This window comes from Physcomitrium patens, chromosome 5 (assembly GCF_059467195.1).
Source record: "Physcomitrium patens ecotype Gransden chromosome 5, ASM5946719v1, whole genome shotgun sequence".
NCBI lineage: Eukaryota > Viridiplantae > Streptophyta > Bryopsida > Funariales > Funariaceae > Physcomitrium > Physcomitrium patens.
Genome location: NC_143414.1, coordinates 4,718,440 through 4,742,968, shown reverse-complemented (window position 1 = coordinate 4,742,968; position 24,529 = coordinate 4,718,440). Strand labels below are relative to the sequence as shown.

General features: G+C 35.6%; 3 protein-coding genes and 1 long non-coding RNA gene across 20 annotated transcripts; 2 read left to right on the top strand and 2 right to left on the bottom strand.

Moving 5' to 3' along the window:
• The first annotated feature begins 958 nt into the window (after positions 1-958).
• LOC112282685 (uncharacterized) lies at positions 959-6,021 on the top strand. Of its 3 annotated transcripts, none has more exons than XM_090250321.1 (8): positions 959-1,141; positions 1,344-2,119; positions 2,647-2,725; positions 3,154-3,314; positions 3,786-3,912; positions 4,186-4,371; positions 4,566-4,637; positions 4,927-6,021. In XM_090250321.1, the coding sequence occupies exons 2-8, from the start codon at positions 1,659-1,661 to the stop codon at positions 5,719-5,721; spliced, it is 1,881 nt and encodes a 626-aa protein (XP_090106447.1). In that variant the 5' UTR covers positions 959-1,141; positions 1,344-1,658; the 3' UTR covers positions 5,722-6,021. The 3 variants fall into 3 exon arrangements, with proteins under 3 accessions (XP_090106447.1, XP_090106446.1, XP_024376405.1); XM_024520637.3 differs by having other exon boundaries at positions 962-1,203; XM_090250320.1 differs by having other exon boundaries at positions 959-2,119.
• Positions 6,022-8,645: 2,624 nt separating this feature from the next.
• Positions 8,646-14,779, bottom strand: LOC141045401 (uncharacterized). Of its 8 annotated transcripts, none has more exons than XR_016502876.1 (5): positions 13,977-14,779; positions 12,028-12,206; positions 10,747-11,676; positions 10,297-10,420; positions 8,646-9,565 (listed from the first exon to the last, which is right to left on the bottom strand). It is a non-coding gene; the product is annotated as an uncharacterized LOC141045401 (long non-coding RNA). The 8 variants fall into 8 exon arrangements; XR_016502880.1 differs by having other exon boundaries at positions 10,912-11,676; XR_016502877.1 differs by having other exon boundaries at positions 10,317-10,420; positions 13,977-14,778.
• A 1,140-nt stretch (positions 14,780-15,919) lies between these two features.
• LOC112282164 (uncharacterized) lies at positions 15,920-18,572 on the top strand. 4 transcript variants are annotated; one of them, XM_024519481.3, is made up of 4 exons: positions 15,920-15,950; positions 17,282-17,339; positions 17,575-17,612; positions 18,057-18,572. In XM_024519481.3, exons 1-4 carry the CDS (start codon positions 15,930-15,932, stop codon positions 18,366-18,368), a joined length of 429 nt encoding a protein of 142 aa, XP_024375249.1. In that variant the 5' UTR covers positions 15,920-15,929; the 3' UTR covers positions 18,369-18,572. The 4 variants fall into 4 exon arrangements, with proteins under 4 accessions (XP_024375249.1, XP_024375252.1, XP_024375251.1 ...); XM_024519484.3 differs by having other exon boundaries at positions 15,920-16,120; XM_024519483.3 differs by having other exon boundaries at positions 15,920-16,951.
• A 1,907-nt stretch (positions 18,573-20,479) lies between these two features.
• Positions 20,480-23,064, bottom strand: LOC112282162 (uncharacterized protein C594.04c). 5 transcript variants are annotated; one of them, XM_024519474.3, is made up of 4 exons: positions 22,874-23,064; positions 21,623-21,903; positions 21,206-21,469; positions 20,480-20,977 (listed from the first exon to the last, which is right to left on the bottom strand). In XM_024519474.3, the coding sequence occupies exons 2-4, from the start codon at positions 21,884-21,886 to the stop codon at positions 20,507-20,509; spliced, it is 999 nt and encodes a 332-aa protein (XP_024375242.1). In that variant the 5' UTR covers positions 21,887-21,903; positions 22,874-23,064; the 3' UTR covers positions 20,480-20,506. The 5 variants fall into 5 exon arrangements, with proteins under 5 accessions (XP_024375242.1, XP_024375243.1, XP_024375247.1 ...); XM_024519475.3 differs by having other exon boundaries at positions 22,108-22,923; XM_024519479.3 differs by lacking the exon at positions 22,874-23,064 and adding an exon at positions 22,718-22,833.
• Between the last annotated feature and the right edge of the window lie 1,465 nt (positions 23,065-24,529).

The window sequence follows — 24,529 nt, the reverse complement described above, 5'->3', positions numbered from 1 at the left end:
AATACATTTGCTGATTAGAAAGACTGAATGAAGGATAGAAAGAAAATATTTATAGTCACAAAGTTGAAGATTATTCGCCTAAAAGTAAAAGAATGCCTGAAGCACTATATATATAAGCATTTTAATAGTTGTATAATTTACTCGTAATCAATGACATGATAACTATGCTTTCTATTAGATTGTAATATTTATTTTACGCGTGTGAATAAATATATATATACATATAGTTAGTATTATGATTTTCATAAAAATAGTTGAGTATGAGTACACTATGCACTAACTAAAGGGAATTTTTCATCTTCTTCATATAGAAAATAAAGAATTTGAAGTGACTACTGCTTAGATCCCATAAAATAAAATTAAGAAGTCTTGTAACAATCGGTTTTAATCTCAATAATGAATTTTAAAGAAAATAGATTAACAAATCACAAAAATCATTCAAAGCAAACATAAAATTTTATTTAAAATGCTTTTAATGTTTTCTAAGTTTCATGTAATTTTTTGAGCTATACATACACACACACACACACACACACATATATATATATATATATATATATATTCCTACACATACATACTTAAATGAAGATATTTTGGAGATAATATAAAATGATTAATGTAGCCAAGTGAAAATAGCAAATTCCGACCCTCAATACTCCATACAATAAGAGAAATAACGGGTGGGGTGGCTGGACCCGACCCGACCCGACCCATTGTGACCCATTGCGACCCATCTATCCATCCACACCCGGGCCAGAAAGCACCCAAGAAAGGTCTGCCTAGATGGTGTGCCGCCGTGCTGATCTGGCACAGGTATAACGCTGAGCTGGCGCGGGGAAGAGGGGTCATCGAAGGGGAGAAGGGGGGCTTAATAAGTGTGCCCCAAACCCGCTGCCCTCTCTCCCGATTGGAGCCTAAACCCGCTGCCTCCTTTTCACTCACTCTTTCTCTCTGTCTCTCTGTGTCTCCCGAAGTGGACTGGAGTGTGTTGTTCCCGATGCATAATTTCCCCCAGAATGGCCTGATTTGCGTCGGTCTCTGGGTTAATGAGCTGACAGTTTAAGGTTTTTTCCGCGCCAAGGATTTCTTGCGGGTTTCGGGACTTCGCGGCGGGAGTTTTTATGGCAGATTGCGCACTGAGGTAGCTAAGCTAGCTCCCTTTCGACAGTGATGGTGAGGCTGTTGTTCGTATCGGCAATCTGGGTGAGGATCGTTGGAGCAGAGCATTTGGATCTATAATCAGTTTGGACGCCGTTTATAGCTTTAGCTCGGGGTTTGCAAGTTTGGCTTAGATTCTGGGCGATCTCTGGTGTGACAGAGTTAGGGTTTGTGGAAATCTGCAGGGTGGACGCTGATGCTGCGAGAACCTTGAGAAGCAGGCCTAGGGCTCGTGCTGTGTTCTTGGAGGATCGTGAGGTCAACATTGATTATTAATCTTCATAAACCCTCCAGGATTAGTGATGAGACTGTCGAGTTCACGGGTGTAGCATTTCCAATTCGGTATTGGTATGGTGCAGGGTTTTGTATTTTGCACGGGTTGTTATATTGACGACTAAGTGGGGGCACAGAGAAGTTTTAGAATCCCAGTGGTCCGGCGTCGTGATTTTGGCGAATACATTCCAGGCAAAATAGATACCTCAGAGGATCCCATTTTGGCCATGGGGGACCATGATGACGAGGAGCTCCAACGGGCTTTTCGAATGAGTCTGCAGCCTGCCCCAGATGCCAAGCGTAGTAAATCTTGGGACGTTGCTGGTAGCACTGAGTCGCCGGAAGCCATGGACCGTCGAATTCAGCGTGAGCTTCGTGCTGCGGCAGCAGAACAAAGGAGAGTTTCTGCCGTTGGTATCCTCGATCCATCTTCTTCTGTTTCGGTTGACAGTACCGTTGCTTCACCCTTCACCAAACTCAGAACTCCGACGAAGCTGACGGATCGGGAGGAAGGACTTGCGTCATTACGGGATGATGCTGAGAAGGCGAACGTAAATAGAGGAAAGAGGAGGGTGGAGGAAGAGCGACAACAGCTGCCGTTGCGATTGGCGGAGCAGTTGTATATGCTGGTGTTTGGTGCCAATGTCTCTAAAGATGTCCTCTGTCAATGGTGTCACCAAGGCTTTAGGTTTGTAGCCACATTTTTTCTGCCTATTTTTTGTACATTTCCAATATAAGGCGAAATTCTAGAAAGTAACAGTTGGAAATTTGGCCTATAAATCTATGCAAGTGGTTTCAATTCCCGCGGATGTCCTAATTGCAAGCGATGCCGAAGATGTTTTTGCATAGTCTGAGCGATTCAGTCTTTGAATGGAATTTTTCGTCATCTTATTTCTTGCCACGAAGGATTTTATTCGTAAGCTTCAGTTTCACGACTTGTCTTAACGCGTAACCTTTGAAAGATTTAGAAATTTTCCACATTTTGTTAATATTAATAGCTCCGACATTGTTCACCCTTATTAATCTTCTCATTTATTGTATTTAGAACATCTTGTGTTTACTGGCTTCATTGGAATCATGCGTCTTCCCGCTTTTTAACTTAAAGCTGGCCTTTATTAGCCTTATAGAGCGTAGTGTTCATGTTCAAACACTTCCGCTTTGTGGCGGTTGGCGAAGTAGCTTTTTAACGTTTGGAAGTGTCTGAAATTTTTGCAGGTTCAGTCCTGATCCGGAGACATCGTTAGGCCTTGTACAGAAGGAAGGAGGACCTTGCGGAGTGCTGGCTCCAATCCAGGTGGGCTCGTGTAGTTGACTATCCTTCTGCTTTCAGGGGCCTGATAATTTCAGGACCTAGAAATGACGGGTATAACCCTTAGTATGTAATGTTGCCGTGCCGAGAAGTCATTTCTAAAACTTGTTCAAAAGGGCCTTGCTTATACCATAGAAACCTGTTTTATGTTTATTTTCATTCATGTTAATGATATATAAGTTTCATCCTATGTCAACACTTTTAATAACAGAATATAATAGTGAGCTATTTCATTTTATATGTAGCTGCATGTACGGGATTCTAGATATACAAATTGTTTTACGAAAGTATTAGTGGCTGATATGATTTTGGTCAATGTGAGTCAACTTGGTCTTGGAGCATATGAGTAGTTGAGACTTTTCTGTGGTTGTTGATTGAATATTCTAACGGTTGTCTATTCTACTTGGTATCAGGCGTTGGTTTTGAAGTACCTGTTATTTGCGACGGAAGATGAGAAGGACATTGGTATGAAAAGCAAACCTACCTTGCGATCTTCCCCTTTGAAGCCACTTCAGACGGGCCATAGTGATGCAGCCAACGTTAAGCTGATATTCTCAGATACTCAAAGGACCTGGTAGGGTGTTAAATGTGTTGCAATGTAAAATCCGCTGTGATTGAACATCATGGGTACTATTTTGAAGGTAGAGCTAACAGGTTTTAGTCAGGACCATGTTTTAGCACTTCGATGCCTTAAAAGTAATGCTCCAAAGAACTGGATCTCTATGTTCTGCGGCTTTCTTTCAACGAACTTGCAGTTTAGATGCTTCCATGCCTGATTTTATAGTTACTCTCTGTATTGGGTTTTAGCGGCTCAATCAATAATTGGAAGATCGTTATGATTCTTTTTCAGATGGATAATTTTCTTTTCTAGTTTCTGTCTGTTAGCATAACACGGGACAAAATAGTCTGAGAATAGTTGTTCGTTGGTGGACACTTTTTCTTTTTCTTTTCTTTTTTGTGAATTTTTGAAGTTTTGCGTTACAATTGGCAGGCTCGTTGAAGCTGACAATTCACCGGCTCTGTTGTCGGTATGATCGGTTGGCAGGGCCCTTGTTCAGGCTATGGGTGAGACGCTTTGGCACGCGGGAGGTAAACGAAAAGCTGTGGTTGCTGTATTAGACATTCCTGAAATGTACGGCGAGTATGGCAGCAATGAACACCAACTGGATAAGGTTTGTTATCAAACCTCCTAAATATTTGTTAGTCCAGATACTGCTATAGTATCGTACAAAGTTCAATGCTACTTTTCTGTAATGTCTCACGTTTTAGTTCTTTTTCTTTTATCTGTTTTCGAACAGTTTACTTTCACTTCATCTCCAAATTTTTATTGTTTATTTATCAGTTGTATTTTTACCTTTAGAAAATAATCACCTTAGAATATTCAGTCCGTCTATTTGCTTTAGGAGGTTCTGTGTTGACACGGACTTGACTGATCACTGTATTAGGCTATTGCGAAGGCGTTGGAAGCGCTCTGCCTTGGCTCTGGAAAGGATTTGCACAGATTGATCAGAGTGTCTACAGTGACGTCCATTTCCACACTTCACCAGCAACTTCGCAGTTCGCTGCCTGGATTCAGAAGTCCATGGGGTGCTCTCCTACTTTTGTTCTCTCTACTCTTGTCAAGAGGCCTTGTAAGTATTTCTTTTCTTCATGAGAGGAATATGTTGTCTTGGATGTTCTACCCCTTGAGAGTTTTGCGGATGTGTCAAAAGTAAATCCTTGCATCTTGGCTCAAGCTCGCAGTCTTAGGGGTAGTATTCTTTGAGTATCATTTGCCTCTCTTGCTGTGTCTTTTGCTGTCTCTGACGACGTGTTTTGATATCAGGACTTGGTTTACTCAGACAGGGATGATCCTGCCCAACCGATGGTCACATCTCCATTTGGTCATGCCTCTCAGGTATTTCATCAAGTATCATTTTCATGTGTACGATCATTAATGAAACTTCCCTGGAATCGCCGAACGTATCAAACAATAATTTGGACTCCAGAATGGTCGTACAGGACACCCTTTTAGAAAGAAAATTTACGTTATCCCGTGTAAATCCCAGAGCGGCAAAGTAGTACGGCCATTAAATATGAACTCAGTAAAATTGGAACGATTATTTTGGACTGTGTGAATTAACTTTTATGGTGCCTGCGTATGGTATACGTACAATGCTGATTTTTATTGGATTGGCCTAATGCAGGAAATTGTGAATCTTCTGCTTTGCGGACAGGCCGTGCCCAATGTTTTTGATAACAACATGGACTTGGGTGGTGTTAGTATAAAAGGAATTTCAACTAATTGTGAAGTTGGTTTCCTCACACTCCTTGAATCGCTCAACTTATGCCAAGTTGGACGCAATTTGAAATATCCCAAGTGGCCTATTTGGGTCATTGGGAGTGAGTCACATTACAGTATTTTGTTTGCCCTCGATCCCTCAGTGCAAGATGAAACTGACACTGAAGATCATGAGGTACGAGTGCGTCAGGCGTTTGATGCCCATGATCAAAGTGGCGGTGGAGGGTTCATTAGCCCTGAGGCTCTTCAGCAGATTCTAATTGACCTCAACATCCAAATGCCACAGGATGTGCTGAACAACCTCTTTAGCAGTGACATTGTAACATGGAATGAGCTATGGCAGGCTCTTATGCAGATTGACAAGAGCAAGGGTGGATTGAAGGACTCTGGTACTGTTCTTAACAAGCGACAGTTTGAAGTTTTTCATTTTAACGGTATTGCCAAGACAGTGGCCTCTAGCGGAGATGTGACTCAGCAACGGCCGCGGTTGACAAGGGTTCGGGTATCTGTTCCTCCTAAGTGGACCCCTGATATAGCCCTGGTGGAGGAGTATAAGGCTATGGAGCAAAGCGAGGTCGCTCAAGGCTCTGCAGCCGTAGTCCCAGAACCTGCTCAGCATGCACCCCTTGTTGATTGCATACGCACGCGGTGGCAACGCGCAACGTGCAACTGGACCGGTGATAGCCCTAGTATCGTGTAACAATTCTGATTTAGTCTCTTTACCAAATTACTAATTTGCGGTACCCTCCCCCCTTTTCTCTGGTAGACAACTTACAGGGTTCTGGTAGATCCCCTGATCATCTCCCAGATGAATCGGTCTTGACAAGTAGCTCAGTTTCCTTTCACAGGGTGTGCTTAATTGTGATATTTTTCCCCTATGAGTAGTTGTGCTGCTTGAGACTTGCAGGTTTACCTACTGATTCAAATGTCGATTACCAACTGATTTTTCGCATGTTACCATGTTTTGTTTCAATGTATACATTTAGCTATTGTGGAGTAAGCATTTTTCAAAGCATTTCGTATGGACCTTGGCTTAGGAGTGGGGATTTAGAAGCACGTAAGTGTGAATTATGTTAATCTTCACAAGATGACAGCCAGATTTCGAAAATGCTACCTAGACAGAAATCTGGTGTACTAGTCATATTACTTTCTTTGGTCGAACAGTTGAAAATCAAGAATTGGGGTTTTGATGTGATCGATATAAAACTGGAATTAAAACGCATAATGTATTGGTATTTGAGAATGTAAGTTTTCAACAATGCATAGTTACATAATGGAATTTCAGTAGTAGTAGTATAAAAATAGAATGATGCGTCATAGATATTTAAGTGGGTTTTATAGAAGTACAGAAAACAAAGAAGTTAAAATTGAAATATATTTGAGATTTTTTACTAAAACATTGTGCATCCAATGAATAACACTCTAATAACTATATTGCTAGCTTATCCAAAATAGAGTTGAGAAACCTAAATTTCCAATTACAACAATATCACAAGACTACAAAAGTTTATAATACCATCATTTATATAATTTTGATCTTTTGAGGTGAAATGTACTATTTCTTTCATTACAAATCTCTATTTAATAGCTTCTCCTTTTAGAATTTATTCAAATTATTATATTGTAGACTAAAAATCATAATGAGATAAATAAATTTTATAATATTTTTAATTTTTAATTTTCCAAGTTACTAAAAATTTTCCTTAAAAATATGGTAAAATGATATGATAAGAATAGGCTCTCTTAAAATCTTTCAAGTTACATCTAAACCTCCATATCAAATATCATTTTAGATTCTACAATAATATAATTCGGTACTTCTACAACAATTAAATGGATTTTTTATATATTTATTTTTTGTTTTGTTTTGTTTTTTTGTACTTTAGAGCTTGATATATGACATGCTTACAAAAATATTTATCATTTAAACAAGATTTGCAATCATATACCAAAAAAGATCTCTTTATACATTAAGAACTTTACATTTCAATAATCATTTACAAAAATTGGCTCCAAATTGTCTGTTTTACTGAAAATGTCTTTAAATTATATATATATATATATATATATATATATATGTGTGTGTGTGTGTGTGTATGTATGTATGTATGTACACATATAAAATAATCCCAATATGTTATACAAATAATACATATAATGTAATAACATATGTGTAAAACACATGTATATAACATGTGTGTGTGAAACAAAAAATGTATATATTCAAGAAATACATAGATTACAAATGTTTTAAAATATTAATGTACATAATGATAAAAATTATAAAATTATAATTAATATGGTTTCTTAATTTGTTTTGCTCTTGAATTGCATTATGCACCATCAAAAATTGTAATGTCTATACTTGATTTCCAATGTTTACAAATATTTTTTATAACATAAATCAATATAAAGTATTTTATTGTTTTTGTTGTGTTGTAGTAAGTTATGTTGATAGTAATTAATTGAACCATAAAGCAAATTTTTTTAATGAAATTAAGTGATTTATAATGTTATTTTTGTTTAAATTTGGATCTAAAACAATGGTTAATTTTTTTCTTTGTCTTATGAATGTTTCTCTCAAACATGAAATTTGAAGAAAATAATAAATATTTAACTAAGCTCCATATCATGGATTTAATAAAAGAATTTTAGTTTTACTCTATTTGACTTTCAAAATTAATACTTACTGAAATAATGTTATGTATACCTTATAAATTTATTTAATTTTATAAATTTTTGTAATATCTAACATAATTGAAGAGGAAAAAACCTTTTAATTGGTTTATGTCTTTGGCCAAATTATTTAATTACACTTTATTATGATCTTTAGATATTTATCTATAAGTAAACTAATTTTGCTAGAGATATTCTAATCATTAATTTTGTTAGATGTAAACAAGCTTACTCTATTTTTATTTTTATTTTTATTTTTTTATAGATTGAATATCTAATAGTAAGAAAATATTTAGCATCATCATTTTCTTTATTGTTATAAACATAATATTATATCATCTTAGTTATATAAGAATATAATGCCAATTTTTAAATAATAAATCCAATATATATGTTTTTGGAACTTTAGTATGGAATATCTTTTATTGAATTCTTTAGACTATGTAAAAAAAATTATATATATATATATATATATATATATAAATATATGTATGGTTAAAAAATAGTATTTATAAATGACATAGTATATAACACATAATTTTAAGATTAGAAATTACAACTAGTTTACAAATAATAAATTTATTTATAGATGATTTTTACTTAAAAAAACTCTTAAATGTATAACTTAAATTTTCTATAATATATATATATTCTCTATTTCTTGTTCTAGTAAGAAATCATTAATGTGCTTTTACAAAATTTAATGAACCATGATTGCCACAACAAAGATGTGTCTTGACCTTGTAATAATTCTTTGATAAAGCCTTAGTCATTGAAATCAATAGGATTTGAAAGAGGATTTTGAACTTGAAAAGCAATTTTATGTCTATCCATTACATTTTTCAGAATACTATATATATATATATATATATATTTGTATACACATGTATACAACATTATATAATCTTACTATTCACTCAAAACTAATCAAATTGTATAGATTTCAAATAGAGTAAAAAAAATTAAAACACATGAATTAAATTGTTAAAGAATGAGCATTCTACATGCAAAACAATGTAACTAAAGTCTCCAAAGTTTAAAAAATAAAAATTTATCATCACAAAGAGATTCTACAATCGAAGCAATAATTTCAAGAGGACAAAAGAAATTTTAATACATGATGATAACAATGAGGATTAGAAGAAAAGTCATAAGAAGGGCCTCAACCAAAAAGAAACCAAGACCCAATAGATACCACATGGCTACAACAACAAGAAAGAGGGGCAAAGTATACCACCTTGAAGAAACTAAAGAGAATCACCTCCACAAAATGTTGCTCAACAATGAAGACAAAACTACAATTAGATGTAATATTAGGGCATCAAAGTAAAGATTAGGACACTACAAACAAACCATGAAGATTGCTTTAGGTGCAACAAATTGGGATGTGAGGTTCGAGCACCGATGAACTTTAGGGCACGAGGATGAAATGGATGGGAACATATTGTCCATACAACCACTTCAAGTTCACACAATAAAAAGCCTGCAAGATCTTGTATTAAACAGATGAAGAGGGAGCCAAAGAGAATCACCGCAAAAGATCTTTACGTGTTGTAGAAGCCAAGTCTGCTATTACGTGCAATGGTAGGGCATCAAAACAGGGACTAGGGCACCAGAATACCATGAAAAATCATGTGTTTAGGTACCAGAAATTGGGCTGCAAAGTTTGAGCCCAAAAGTTAAAATAAGATAGAAAAGAACTCGTACTATATGTATATATATTGGGTATATATATTTACTCCCCATGTCCACATGGTAGAAAAGGTAATGAGGAGTCGTCCTGTTCAAACTGGTCAAGAGTTGCTCCTAGTATTGACCCCTTTGTAGCCTTCTCGTGGGAGTGACAAAATTGTTTTAAAAATAAACCTCTGCATCATGTGTATACACAAGAGAGCAGTTAGTGTTTGTTTGTGCTGCTGGTGACAGAGAGAAGTCCTGTTTGTTTGCCTTGTGGCCACTGCCATTCTCTCTGCCTTGTGACTTTGTTTTTACCACAAAGCCATGCATCTGTCTCACACACCCTCACATACAACAACCCCCCACATCCCCATACACATACCCTTCTACCACAATCTACATCTCTCCAACTATACAAATTTTTTATACATTTTTTTATACACTGTTGGCTTCCATCGGGCATGGTTGTGATTTCATTGCTAGAAATTTGAACCTCCAACATAATTTTGGGTGTTAGTTTGCTCTTCTGAAAATAAGCTACCTCTCTCTCTCTCTCTCTCTCTCTCTCTCTGAGCTTTGAATCATTCTAGACCTCTGAAAACAAAAGGTTTTGATTGACATATTCTCCTCAATTAGCTCACATGGTAAAAAAGACATGCACACTTTCACTTCCCATGAGTTTAAACGCCAGTTTTTGGCAACATCTGACTTAGTAATTTAATTTAATTTAGTTTAGTTTTCTTTTGTTTTATGTCTGTGCCTCGCGTCTGACACAGCCAACAAACTTGAATGGGAGTTGAGAGAATCGAGGGCTAGAGAGACCTGGGGATTGGAGGCAGAACTGGAGGCCCAGTACAGTTGTATATGTGTGTGAGAGAGAGTGAGAGTGAGTTTTAAGTTTAGATCACTAAAATTTGCTTACAAGGGGAGGGGGATGGCAACCTTTGCTTGCCTTGGTTTGCACAAAGAAGAAGCTGGGCATGACAAGGAGAGCTCACCAACAGCTCTTTCCTGGGTGATTTGTTTCTTAATTTTGTAAAAATATTCTGTAAGTTTTTTTGTATTTTCTTTAATAAAAAAATATGTGTATGTGAATATATATATATATATATATATATATATATAATTTGCAAAGAAAATGAATAATGGGTTTCATATTTTTCACTGAAATATGATATCACTGTCTATATTTTGTTAAATGTGATGTTGGTCATTTGGGTATTGTGTAAAATATCTTAAATTGATACAACTATCTCATCCATGTATGAATGATGTTTTTATTTATTTATTTATTTAGATTGTTGTGTTTGAATGAATTCTGATAATAAAGCTTTGGTGTGAGGAAAGTTTGGGTATGTGATTTGTAAGTTACATGTTGGAAACACATATCATGTAGTTGTGAAATAATGTATCTGAATCAATATTTTTTTGATTTTTGATAAGTCATTTTGATGTGGCATGTAAATTGGTAGGACACATAGTTTCATGCTGGATATGCAACTTTGTATCAATTGACATTCCAAAGTGCACTACTTACAAAATATTCCATGTATTGGCCCACACCATTTAAAAATAGTTTTTGCTTGGTTGAGTTCCATTGTGAATGCCAGAAGCCCTTTGTATTAAGACCATTTGTTAGATTTGTATTTTGCTTTAAATAGAGATTCTTTTTCATCCACAAGTGAACAAGGAATCTTCATTCTTTTTGAGGGTGCTCCTTTTAAGAGGTAGTTTCCAAAACTTCCCATGAGTAAGCATCATAGTTGATTATCATTGGCAAATATGTATTAACATGTAAGAATCACTTCACTCTAAAAGGTCAAGCCCCAATTTTAACATTAGTGAAGTGCACAAACCCAATCTTCTCATAGTTGAGAGATTCTAGGGTTAGTCCTCTAAAAACCTTAACATTGAGAGGAATTCCTAGGTTAAACCATTAAACTTAGTAATAATATATTATACATGAAATCATACATTTAACAAAAATTGCAATGCAACTCTAAGACTTTGAATTTTTGGAAGAGAGAATCAATAACAAATTTCCTATCAATTTTGGAATGTATTGAAGTGAACTCTTTTTTAAAATTCAAACCCTTGAAATTAACAATCCCTAATGCATTAATTATCCCTGAATTATACAAATTCTACAAAGGGACATGTCACATGTCAATATTGCCTATAAGATAGAGCTTACATCCAGTAATGGGCATCACATGAGGATGATGATGAAGAAGAAAATTTATATTTGCAAAAGCTTCACATGGCCCAATAAGAGGTCAATGAATATCCATGCCATGAATGTCTTCACAATTACATGCAAACAATGAATCTCATTCTTCAAAAAAAAAAAAAAAAAGAACAAAAGAACAAAAGAACAAAAGAAAGAAAGAATAGCAACAACAACAACAAAATCAAGCCACTTTTTTCTTTTTAAACCAAAAGTGGCAACCCCCATAACAAGAAAAGGACTCATTGCTTTCATTGGATGCCTCTACCCAGAATTTTATTTTTTTATTTTTTTTTAAAAAAACATCATTTTCTTATTCTTCTAGTGGCAAATTATATCCCTTTGATATAAGTCCGAGTGAGAGACTTCAAGAGATGCAAACAACTTCAAATATATATATATATATATATATATATAAATGTATACCTGGTTTTTAATTCTAGTTCATCGTTGTCCTCTCTACTTGCTTGTGAATGGAAGTAGGGGGCCAATTCTGCAACTCACCATGAGTAGTTGTGAGTACCTTCATTCCCTTCTGCAGTTGCGTGCTTGCTTAGCTTAGCTTGCTTTGACCTAACTTAAGGAAATGGGCCACCCACTTGGCTCTTGAATCACAAGCCCACAAGAACCACCACAGTTTTGCCATCACTAGCAGAAAAAGAAAAATAAAAGAAAATAAAATAAATGATACCTATTATCCCTCTCATAATGCTTGCTTGCACACCCACTCACTCACCAGAGGAGAGATTACTACTCACTGTCCCAACTCACTCAAATTAGGGTTAGAAATCCCACAACTAGGAAATAGTGCTTTTGCAATACAATGTCCAAGTTCAGCTGCGTGGATTTATCATCATCAATGGAGTTGAGTTTGAGAGGAGTGGGTTTGTTAGCACCCATTGTCCTCTTCAGCTTGAAGAACACTGAGTGCGCAACAAACACCAAAAAAAAGGAGAAAAAAGAAGAAAAAAAGAGAGAGGTATCATGTTACACACAAGGTGGTGGATTTCATCATGTATGGTGTCAGATGCAACATCATCAAAAAAAAATCTTTTTGCTTTTTCTTTCATGTGTACTTTTAGTGTTTTGACACACCACACTTTGTTTCTTCATGTGGGTTACCCTTGGTCACCCTTAAGCTTAATCAAGGTTAGCAAACACCCACCAACAAAACACACATAATACTTTAAATCCTTGAGTTGAACAAACATGTAAATACAGATATTCATCACCTACAGTAGTCATCAACTCACACACACACACACACCCCAGTTGTGAAGGGTGTTCTTGTCCACATTCTGCTGTCCATATTGCCACAACTTCTACTACTATTATAACAACAACAACAACAATATACTGTCTCTTGCGCATTGGAGTATAGCTTCTGATTGATGCCAGGCAAGGCAGGAAAGGCAGGCAAAAGCAGTCAGCAAGGCAGTCTCTGTGTGGATAAGTGGAAAAAAAAAAGAAAAAGAAAAAGAAAAAAGAGTTATTTATTTGTTTGTTTTTATTTTTTTATTTTTTTCTTTCTAATTTGGACATTCAAGTGCTGCACTCTACTGTCTTGAATAAGTAAACTTTTTGAGAATAATTCATCTGAATCATGAATAGGTTTTTATGTTTATTTAATGGGTTAGTTATGAAGATGAATAATTGCAGGAAATTCTTGTTGGTTATGAAAGTTTGGGTCGTTCAGACTTTTGAGTTATGAATGGAACTCTAGAGGTGTATATTAAAGGCTTTGGAGGAGGAGCCTCCACTTTGCATGTTGTAGTAATTGTCAGCTAAAATTTTGGATTATTCAAAACTGTTCGTCCTGATTGCGATTTCCTCCACTTACTTCTGAAATGAAATATTAAAATTGATTTTGTTGTTCTTATTTATTGAATGGGAATCTGTGACCTACCATTCAATTTCCCATTAAATGAATAAGAACAACAATTTCCTATTAAAAGTTAAAATTTTAACCATGAGTTTATATATTTACTTATTTATTTCTGTGTTCATCTTGTGTTTGATTTTCTTTTTTCGGATTGAAAGGTTTAGGTTTTACATTTCAAAATTTTGGTAATGATTGTAATAAACTGCGAGAAATTAAATTTTATACTTGAGTGTAGAAATAATACTTGAGTCTAAATGTTGCATAACTAGCAAAAACAATTTCATCACATCGCACAAAAATAGTTGATGCAAATCACAATTAATTTCCAACTCAAAAATATCTCAATTTGGTATTTAAATTCAAATAACTCTCTTTAATATTTGTCCCCTGAAAATATCTCAACTTTCCTTACTTTTGATATTTATATCTACATACATCTACTGGTACACTTCCATACATGAAGTCTGCATAGATTGGTAGGGAATTCACATACCTTTTTTTTTTTTCATCAGAACCTCTGTGTGCATGTGTTTTTCTCTCTAAAAAAGTGTTTTTTCCATTCAAAACCAAGGTTGGATTCCATGAGGGTGTGAGAGCCAGAGGAAGCCTAAGAAACCAAGGCAAAGGGTGTGTGTGTGTGGGAGAGGGAGAGAGAAAGTGCGAGTGTGGGAGAGTGGGTTGGTGGTCCCAAGCAGAGCAGAGTAGTAGTAGAGGGATCTACAACCCCCAGTAAACAACAACAACAACAACAACAACATGACAGATGGATGGGGAAGAATGATAGTAGATAGAATGGATAATGCTGTAGCACTAGCACCCACCACATTTTCCACAAAGGAGGAAGGGGCCTACCCTCGTAGAATGCTGTCGCAGAAACCTCCTTATTCAATAGACTGGCTTCGCCATCGTGGCCCGTCGGATCGTAGCTGCCGCTCAGATGCAATCTGAACCGCTGATCGGATTTTTGGGAATGGAGGGATGGAAAGTAAGGGAACCAGCGGGCGGGCAGGTTGGAGGACGGGCAGGTTGTGAACTCAGAAGCCATTCCTCATTTGCCCCCCACACTGATCCACATTGACATACATGGGTGTGCTGAATTTTGTTCAGGGGCTGCCTCTCAATCCCACTTCTTAACCATCACTCTTGCTTCAACCTCGGGGACAACCAAGTAATCATAAAAATAATAACATAAAAAGAACCCACAAAGGTTTTTATATTACTCTTATTTATTTTAATTTTTGATTTATCTGAACTATAGCTTCTTTTCCGAATATTATTCTAATCAACATGTATCACTAAACTAATGATGTTTCAAAATGTATTTTTTTAATTTTTTTAATTTTTTTAATTTATATACAACATTTTTATAAAAGATAACAATTAACCTATTTTTTCTATGTGTGCATGAATGTATGTATGTATATATATATATATATATATATATAGATATATAGATATATTAATTTTTAAGTATAAAATGCATAAAATATTGATATTAAAAACATATATCTTATCATGTTATATATATATATATATATATATATATATATAACTTGAAAAAAAATCCATTAAATGAGACTTGGGAACTTCTTTGATTTATATTATATGTATATGCAAACATAAATTTTTATTATTTCTTCAATCGTATTATCTTATTTACTTCTTTTGAGGTTATTTAAATTATATATATATATATATATATATATTATATTATATTTAATGTTATACAAATGTCTTACAATGCTACAAAACAAGTTTGCAACTTAGATCTCTTCCAATTTCGAATGTTTAATACAAATTTGATCCTACGTTTCTTCAGAAATTCTTCTATTGCATCCATTTGTAATGCTATTTTAATTAGAGCTTATACTTCTAAAAAATAAAAACAGTCATGATAAGATTAAATAAAAATTTTGAAATTTTAAAAATTAGAAAATCCATGAATTATCTAACATGTCATCTTAATTTTAAATAGTTCTATTTATTCTTACAAGTAAAGTTTACTATGTCCAAGGTATATCTTGATTTAAATTACCTCTTTTATATAGTCTTATATGTTATTTATTTTTTATTTAATTATTTTTTAAATAATTAAAAATAAATTTTTTATTGAATTACTTTAAATCTATAATTATATTTATATATATATTAAACAAAATTCAGCGCCCAAGTGAATGTGAATGAGGAACAGTGCCGGGGACGAATGAGGAATGGATTCTTTCCCAACCTGCCCGCCCTCCAACCTGCCCCCCCGCTGGTTCCCCTACGTTCCCTTCCTCCGTTCCCAGAAATCAGATCAGCGGTTTAGATTTCATCTGACCGGCAGCTACGATCTGACGGCCCACGATGGCGGAGACAGTCGATTGAATGAAGAGGTTTCTGCGACACGTAGTGACAAGGGGGGAGGGGGGTGGTGAATGATCAGTTGTTCATCAGGCGGGCGTGGATGTCAGGGCAAGACGTGGTGGTAGATTCTCTTGGTCTCCGTGTAACTTCATTGAGTGTGTATGCAAGTGTGTATGTGTGTGTGTATGTGTGTGCCGTGGCAGAGGTGTCCCATCGTCTCTTTGCCACTGTCACTGCAAGAAAGCAACCAAGAGATAGAGAAAGAAAGAAAGTGTGACAGCTCAGTTTCATGTAACATCTCACCAGTCGCTGCTGCCTGCTGCTGACGTTCTTTGTAGTTGTTTAGTGTTGTGATGGTAGTCCCAGTTTGTCTGCACCCTCACAAAAGGGAATGTAGCTGGAAAGCCTAGCTCGGCAGCCATCAACACCGCCAACGACCTTGAACTTCCTGTTTCTCTCTGTCTCTTTCTCTCATTCCTTGCATGTTGACAGTGCTAAATCGCTCCTCCCCACCTCACCTCATGTCCAGCTTCCACTAGTTTTTTCAATTTCTCATTCCGGCCTTGCAGTGTTTTTTCTCGTTTCGATTCAGGGTCCTGGTTCCCTGCTTGCTTGAGTGGATTGGTCGCCGGAATATTATCCTGGCATCCTCCTTTGGTGCTGCTGCATCACAGTGGGCTCGCCGCACTCAGCGCTGTAATTGGTTCTCCTGTGCCTGTGCGCATGCAGAGGGATACCGTGGATTCTTGCTTCAGTGCGTGTGCATGTACATTCGCTTGGTAGGGTGTTCGCTTGGTTATCCATTTCCCCCCTCGATTAGTTTCTCGGAGCATGCCGATTGATGGCACATTTTAGATTGCAATCTGTAGCTGGGATTTAGTGACTGGGTTTTGGTTCAAGAGAACGGCAGTGTTTCCGTCCACCTCCAAGGAGAGCATGCCTGACATTTTTGATGTCAAGAATGCGGATCGCGTTTGGAATAGTGCGACTAGTCTTTCTCTTTCTTGAGCGTTTTTAGGCTACTATTGCTGCAAGTGAGAAACTGCAGTTGGCCAAAGTTGCTTGAATCCGGATCACCTATTACAGTCATTGAAGAAGGGCCTTTTTTGCCTGGCAGAGGAGGTGCCTCTCCGTCACACTCTTTTCTTCTCGTCTAATGTCGTAGCTTCATTTGTGAGAGCTACAACATTTGATCATTCATTTGTGTAAGAATTTTCCATAGTGATAATAAAAAGTATCTGCTGCTGCTATTGCACAGATAGAATATCACGTCTTTCACTGATACAGTTTTAGGTGCTAACCAAGAATCTGCTGTTAGTTCTTTGGGATCTTGAGTTCATTCACAGTTCTTCAAGAAACTGTTATCGTTGCGATGGTAATGTTGTGCTTTTAATTTCTTGGAGGTATGAAGAAAATTTACCCTTTGTGAATTGCTCTGTTTGTATCATTCAGAATCGACCTGCAATGAGGGAGGTGTTGTGTCTGTTGCTTCTGGCGTGTTTCTTTTCAGGTATGCTAAAAAAATAGGCTTCCCTGTGGCAACCCGTCATATGCCAGTTACTTTTCATTTTAAAAATCACCTGAAAGCTCATTTCTTCGAATCGGTGAAATAGTGTATCAGTATAACTCAAAATGGTCCAAGTTTTCTAGCAATAACCTATGGATTTCACATGATCATTTTCTCACAAGTTGAAACCAATGCGTTAAGTTGCACTGATTTTGCAATTATGTTGTCATGCATTTAGGCAAGACTGCTCTTGTTCGTGAACTTCACCAACCCCAGGTTAGTATTACTTTGGCGTTTAATGCAGTATCACTTGATGACAATCACAATCAGTTGAGTTTTTGGGTTGTTTAAACCATCTGATTAAAAGAAAATGAGAGATTTTATCATTGTGGTGGAGATAAAATCCTTGGTTTGATAACTTGGTTCACAAATTAGCCCTCAAATATACTAACAGCATAACACTAACAGGTCAGCCATCCGTTACTAAATAGACAAGGTTAACGTTCAATGTGAGTCTCAAATTGTGGACTAACTTGCATGTAGATTTGACAATGATCTTTCAGACGATCAGTATATACAGAATTTGCTTAGGTAGGGTTGAAACTAATTATTAAGATTAATTGTGACAGTCTTGAATTCAATATCTTTGAAAAGACAAAGATGTGAGCAGCAGCAAAACATTTCCTTACACTCAATAGGGTCCACGGGCACGTCGTACAGGTCATAGTCGAGCCTGAAATGGACATCACAACACTCACCGGCGATACAATCGTCCTTACAAATGGAACGACGCTCCAGATTGCTCCAACTGCGACTCCTATCTACAATTTCCACAAGAATTTACACAGTATTCACGGACGGAAGCTTGGAGACTTTAGGGAGTGCTCGCCGTGCACATGCTGTGACTCCAGCCGGCAATGGTGTTTACCCACCTTGTGCTGCTACCACATCAATTGTGGAGTTCGAGACCTGCCCTTTGGCCTGTGCTCCTTCACTCCTATTTCCTGTTCCTGTCTAGGTTGCAGAGACTAATTTTGCTCTCATTTCTCTCCTGGAATGCGTCACAGATAGTTGATGGAGTTGATATCATCTTGGTGCCCTCGGAGAATTGCATGAGATGCTCAATAAGCAAGCGTCTCGAAATGGAGAAGTTTCATTCGTTTTATTATTATTATTATTATTATTTTATAAAATTTTATAAAATTAGTTTAATGCAAATCTTTTGCATTCAAATCATCGTTTTATTGCTTCAAGTGTGTCTTTTTCAAACTTGAATTTCAATGATTTGCTAGCCGTTCCGCCAGATGTTCATATCTTTCAATACAAATCATCTCTTGAGGGAAGTAAATTAATCCAAGTCACAAAACATAATATTTAGCACCCAGTTGTGGAATACCATTAGACTTTACCAGGCGTTAAATTTTAAATCCTATACTTGGTCCAACTACAATTTGCAAATTCTACTGGTGCAGTCTAATTAGAAAAAACATAATCAAAATCCAAGCTTTGGCTTAGAATAAAGATGAAAATTTGAAGTTGGTTTAAAATTGATATTCATCTAAATGATGTTTTGGGCATATCTAATAGTTTCGAGTATGCTTGTAATTAGAGACCTTAATCCAAAGGAGAAAGGTATAGAAGGTTAAAGAGAGTCCAATCCAAGGAGGGAGGATAAAGAAATCCATGCAATTTTCTAATCTTAACAAAATTAAAAATTGTGGTGATGTCCACTTATTATTATAAATATCAAATATCAAATATCAAACTTGGGACTTCAAAGGCGCCAAGACTTTTCTCTTACCACTGTAACCAATATTTTGGGCACTTGGTTTTAGATTAAAATATAAAAGTATTTATAAAAATAAGAGGATGCCCCTTTTCTATTAGCTTTTTGAAGATAGTTAACTAGACTATATGGATGAACTTTTGTAGAGTTATGTTCATTAGTTTGCAAAGTCTAAGAATTGTTCTACCAAACCAAAGATTGACTTTTTTTATTTTACAAACATGTTTCATACTATAACTTTATTGTGTGAGAAATAAGTGTTTTTTATATGAAATTTACAAAATGCAATTAAATGTATATACAAGTTGATAGTGAGAATTATTCTTGTAATAAAATAAATAATGATAGTGATATTCTAAAAACGAATTATACAATAAAGCTAAAATAATAAATTGAAGAATGATTTATAAAAAATTAATGTGAATTAATTCTCTTGAAATGAATACAAGCATCATTGGTGCCTCTTAATTCTAAATCATATGTAATATAAGGTTTAGTGCCATTGACAAGAATTATGCATTTGAATCTTTATCTTGTTTACTAGTTGTTTTAATTGTCAATCAATTAATTATATTTTATTATTATTAATTGCTACTCTTAAAAGAAATGCATTTTTAAAAAATAGATATAAGAAATATTCTAATGGAAATGCATATGTGGAGAATTTAACTTAGTAATAGATTTTTCGAAAAGTTTTTTTTTCATATCTATTTTCTTGTTTTGTTGTCTTTTGCTAGACACACTATTTTAGAACTTATTAAATTTTTTTAACTTGCAATGTTAGGATTATTATTGATGTGTTTATTTTAAAAAGTTTATAACTATCATATTCATTGTTTGTATATTGTACACATTTTTAAAAATCATTATATATTACTTTATGTAATTTTTAAAAATAATGATCTCAAATTCAAAATTCATAAAGCTAAATGCAATCATTTTTATCTTAATATACTATACTACATATGTTAAATAAAATAAAGTCACATAGCCTTGCTCAATAGAAAAAAAGCATTTGATGATTGTTTCTGTAAACTTGAATTTGAACTGATGTTGAATTTGCCCATAGAATAAGGAGTACATGCACGTGACTGCTAAAAGTATACTCCGAAAGTAGAACAGAGTCAATAAATGTTCTCCAATTATACGAACCTTCTAAAACCCAAGTTGATAAATTTAAAATGAAAAGTGCACACAAGATCAAGGCACCAAAACTGTTAAGAACGTAAACTGATAAAAGGATGATTTCAAACAAAACAAGGTCTGGGATGAAGGAACAAGCAATTAGTTCATAATGCAACTTGAGAGACATGAAAACCTGCCAATAGAGTCCCAGGCTCAGAAGGCAACAAACAAGTAGCGAAGAACACTTTCCATTGCACTGTTATAGAGTTTTCTTTGCTGCATTGAACTTTATCCACGGTATCCATACAGAGGTGGTCTCTTGGTATCTGCGATAAGTACTAGCCCTGCTTGACTTCTCCAACATCTTTCTCTCGACTAAAACCGTCACATATGCAAGGCATGCAGAATTCACTGCAGCCCCTGCGGCCATCCAACCTTGCTGAAGATTCCAGGCAAACAAGGCTAAACCCCACCACCACAGCTGCTCACCCACATAGTTTGGATGACGTGAATACCTCCACACGCCTTCTTGTAAAACAGGGATGGGAGGGGCTCCGAGGTCTCTAAGGTTTTGGTTTTTTGACATGAACATATGAAGTTGTGTGTCAGCGAAGTAGGCTAGTACAATGCCTGTTGCACATAAAAAACATGCGATTGTGTCCCAGGTGTTCCAGGGCGTCTGTTTGGAGTGAACAGCATAAAGAGGAAGACAGATGCCGACGAGAAAAATCTGCACAGCATAGGAGCAAACGCCCATTTCCCTTCGCACATCTTAGTATTTGGTATCTCTATTGGCTTCCAATTATTGGTTTGAGGATTATTACTATTTGCTGATATTGTTCGACTCATGTAAAAGTGATTGGTAAAACAGAAATACGTAAGGAATTGGTGAATATCATTAGTCGTCCTGTGGCAAAAAGCATTGAGGCGAAAGCAACGGATGTCAGTCTCTACGAACCTGCTGTGAAAGATAGGCTGCAAAGAAAGACATCCACCACCAATGCTTTGAGTGTTGTTTTCGAAGCTGCGAGAATCGCCAGTCCTCCCTTTCACCCCATTGCCAATTCTCTCTGCGGAAATAGGAATGTGTCAAGCGGATACTCCAAACCCAGAGTAGGCTCATAACTGCTCTTGATCGCCACGGGTCGCTCTCGGCTCTTGGGTGTGTACGAAAAAAGTAGCCTATCATAACCGGTATAATAGTCCAATATGGGTCAATCAACTGCATCCATTGTTCACAGGTAAGTCAGGTTGTCTATAACTAAAACTGAGACAAGATGGTGAATTTCTAAAAGTTAAGAGTAAAAAGATGCCTAAAGAGACCGATGCAGAAAGTAGTACATCCAGCCACAATCGTGGTAATAGTAACACGTACCCAAGTGCTTTCCTGGACAAGGCTGACAACCCAAAATAACACACTAACGTTGAGAAAGAAGATGGCGTTGACAAGGCCCAAAGGAGAGTTTCTTCCCCATTCACACACTCTGCTCCATCGCCAACTATCTTCCTGCTTTGACGATCCATCAGGACAGCGATGCAGGAATGCCCACTGGAAGATGAATGCGGGTATCGCCACCACTACTGCCAGAGCTGCATTTGAAGTGTTCCGAGAGGTTCTCGAAATTGGGGAAACCGCCATAGTCCCTGCTTCGCAAGCTGAAGTGGACATCATCGCCATCAAGATGTCAATAGACGAATCAATTTGATGGAGCTACCCAATAAATAAAGTATCTGCAGCATTGTTTCTAAGCTTATGGAGAATTCTGTAGATAGGGAAGCCCCTGTAACTGCATTCAAAGAAATACTATGCGCATTACGGTAGAAACAGAGGCAAAATTTTAGGGTTTAAGAAGCACAGACATGTATCCTTTCAGCATTCCAAGTCTACTGGTTGCCCTTTCACGCAATCTTTTGTCCTGACTAGGTAAAGGCTCACAAGAAGGGTTGCAAAAGACTCGAATGAAGTGATCCTTCGGGTGAGATGATGCAAACCAGGAATTGAAGTGCATCACAACCAAAACTACAGAGCAATACTATACAAGGTCAGCGTGAGATCTACATGCAGAAGAAGAAAACCGTCTTTGTGACGAGAGAAGCGCTCTCAAGGACTAAACTAAATGCTCAAAAAATAGGAGAGCATGAACCCAACTAATGAAATCAAGACGGCACAGGAACAGAAGAAACGTGATAGAGTTCCAATTTCGGAAGAAACATCCAAACTTCGGCATACAGCCACATCTCTCGAAAAAAACAAACGCAATGTCATAGCACCAAAGAGTGAATATGACCAACCAGGAACAGGAACAGAATAGAGAGGGATCTGACGACTATCGTCTAACCCACTTCCAGTGCAGCAGTGACAATAGACTTAATAAGCTCAACAACACTGCATTGACAGTAGCAGTGGGGTGGATCTTGGGCAGCTCCAACAAGTAAAAGCCCACAAAAGAGGTGTCGATGGACCACACACAACTCCTGGTGACGATGGTGAATGCACTCTCTCCGTCGAAGTCGTGATCAAGCACCAGGGGATCCAATCCTTTCTCCCTGCAAACTAGCCAAATGGGACGAGTCTAGTGATGAAAATCAAAACTAAAAACCACCCATATTGAGGGAAAAAAGTGACCTTCACAAGTTGGGCATCACGATCTGGCGCTCCACGCACGATGAGTGCATCGGCATCATTCTCTCGCACATCTCCGAAGAAGAATTCCGTCCCTTCTCTCTCTCTCTCTCGCAATTCTCGCAGTGCCTTCAATTCCATCGCTTTTTGGTAGAATGCTGCTGCTGGAAGGGCACCCACCACCACGCCCTCGTGAAACTAACTCCCCCCCCCCCCCCGTCTCAGAATGCTGAATTTACATGGAATTTTCTATGTGGAAGATGTTTTCTCTGGAGACTATATATGTTTTTGTTTAATTGATTGCTTGTGTTATGTTTATTTTGTCTACTTGTTATTCTGATTTTGCTAATCAATATGTATTGTGTATAAATTAATATGTTTTACATCAAGAATCAAAAATCCAATGAGACATTTTGTAATATGATTAATTTGTTTGCAAGATTTTTCTTGATGATAAATGGTGGACATATCTAAATGGAGATTGTAAGTTTTCTTTTAAGTCAAAGACAATAATCAAAAAATATATATATTTTTAAAAATGGCCAGCATATCTATATATATATATATATAACCTTCAGAATGTAAATATATTTCATAAGGAATTGAATTAGTTATGTTTTCTAAAACAAATCATGAATAGTCTTAATTATTAATAATTTAATTTTATCAGAAGATCAATTTGCTTTGCTATCAGAACAAAGTAAGCATATTTTAATGCAAACTTTAAACAAAGATTTTATTTTTTAAAATATATATGAATTGTTCTTTTGGTATATTTAATTTCTTTTTATTCTATCATTATTTTACAAAATTTTGATAATCGATTCTCCATATCTACCATCTTTAGGCCATTTTTTATTAAAAATTATATAAATATTGATTGTAATTAGTATAAAAACTCTTTTTGGAATAAAAAATTGTATTGTATTGTTATTAACAGTTACAACTGCTAACAAAATATTTATAAAATTGTATTAATAATGAACAATAGTACATTTTAGATACTGCTCTATTAATCAATTCAAACATTTTGATTTTTTGTTTGTTTAATAATAAAAAAAACTTTTGTAATTTTTATTGTTATTCTTAAGATTCTATAGAAATTTCTAGAATTTTTTCATACAAAAAAAAGTCATAGTAGATCTTGTACAAGTTGGAATTTACAATACATTTTATACGATAAAATTTTAAATTAAATAAATAAAATCTAATTTATTTATTTATTTATCTATCTAATCAAACATTTCAAAAAAGTTCATCAAAATTTATACATCAGGATTGTATATATATATATATATTTAAAGCAATAAAAATATAAAAAAATTTAACATTATCTTTATTTCTTTTATAAACGCACATGATGCATTTTGTACAATAGTTAATAACAGTCTATATTCTTCAATAATTTATTTATATTTTATTAGAAATAAAATAAAATACTTAACTCAGCTATATTTTATAATTTATATATATTTAAAATAGAAATATAAAAAAATTAGTCAAATGATCCTAAGTATAATATTGAAATATCTAGTACGAAATTCAATGCATTTGATTCTACAAGATAATATTTTATAAACATTAAAACTAAAAAAATTAATTATTATTTATTATTTTAATTACTTTTTACAAGTCAATCTTGTAAACAGACCAACAATT

Bases quoted from the DNA above. Each gene is read 5' to 3' on its own strand.
- LOC112282164 (XM_024519481.3), top strand. From the start codon at position 15,930: ATGTCAGGGCAAGACGTGGTG. The intron at 15,951-17,281 runs GTAGATTCTCTT...TGTATCATTCAG, and splicing joins TGTCAGGGCAAGACGTGGTG to AATCGACCTGCAATGAGGGA. The intron at 17,340-17,574 runs GTATGCTAAAAA...TCATGCATTTAG, and splicing joins TCTGGCGTGTTTCTTTTCAG to GCAAGACTGCTCTTGTTCGT.
- LOC112282685 (XM_090250321.1), top strand. From the start codon at position 1,659: ATGGGGGACCATGATGACGAGGAGCTCCAACGGGCTTTTCGAATGAGT. The intron at 2,726-3,153 runs GTGGGCTCGTGT...ACTTGGTATCAG, and splicing joins GAGTGCTGGCTCCAATCCAG to GCGTTGGTTTTGAAGTACCT. The intron at 4,638-4,926 runs GTATTTCATCAA...GGCCTAATGCAG, and splicing joins CATTTGGTCATGCCTCTCAG to GAAATTGTGAATCTTCTGCT.
- LOC112282162 (XM_024519474.3), bottom strand. From the start codon at position 21,886: ATGGCGGTTTCCCCAATTTCGAGAACCTCTCGGAACACTTCAAATGCA. The intron at 21,470-21,622 runs GTACGTGTTACT...CAATGGATGCAG, and splicing joins TTGTCCAGGAAAGCACTTGG to TTGATTGACCCATATTGGAC. The intron at 20,978-21,205 runs GTTCGTAGAGAC...TATGCTGTGCAG, and splicing joins CAGCCTATCTTTCACAGCAG to ATTTTTCTCGTCGGCATCTG.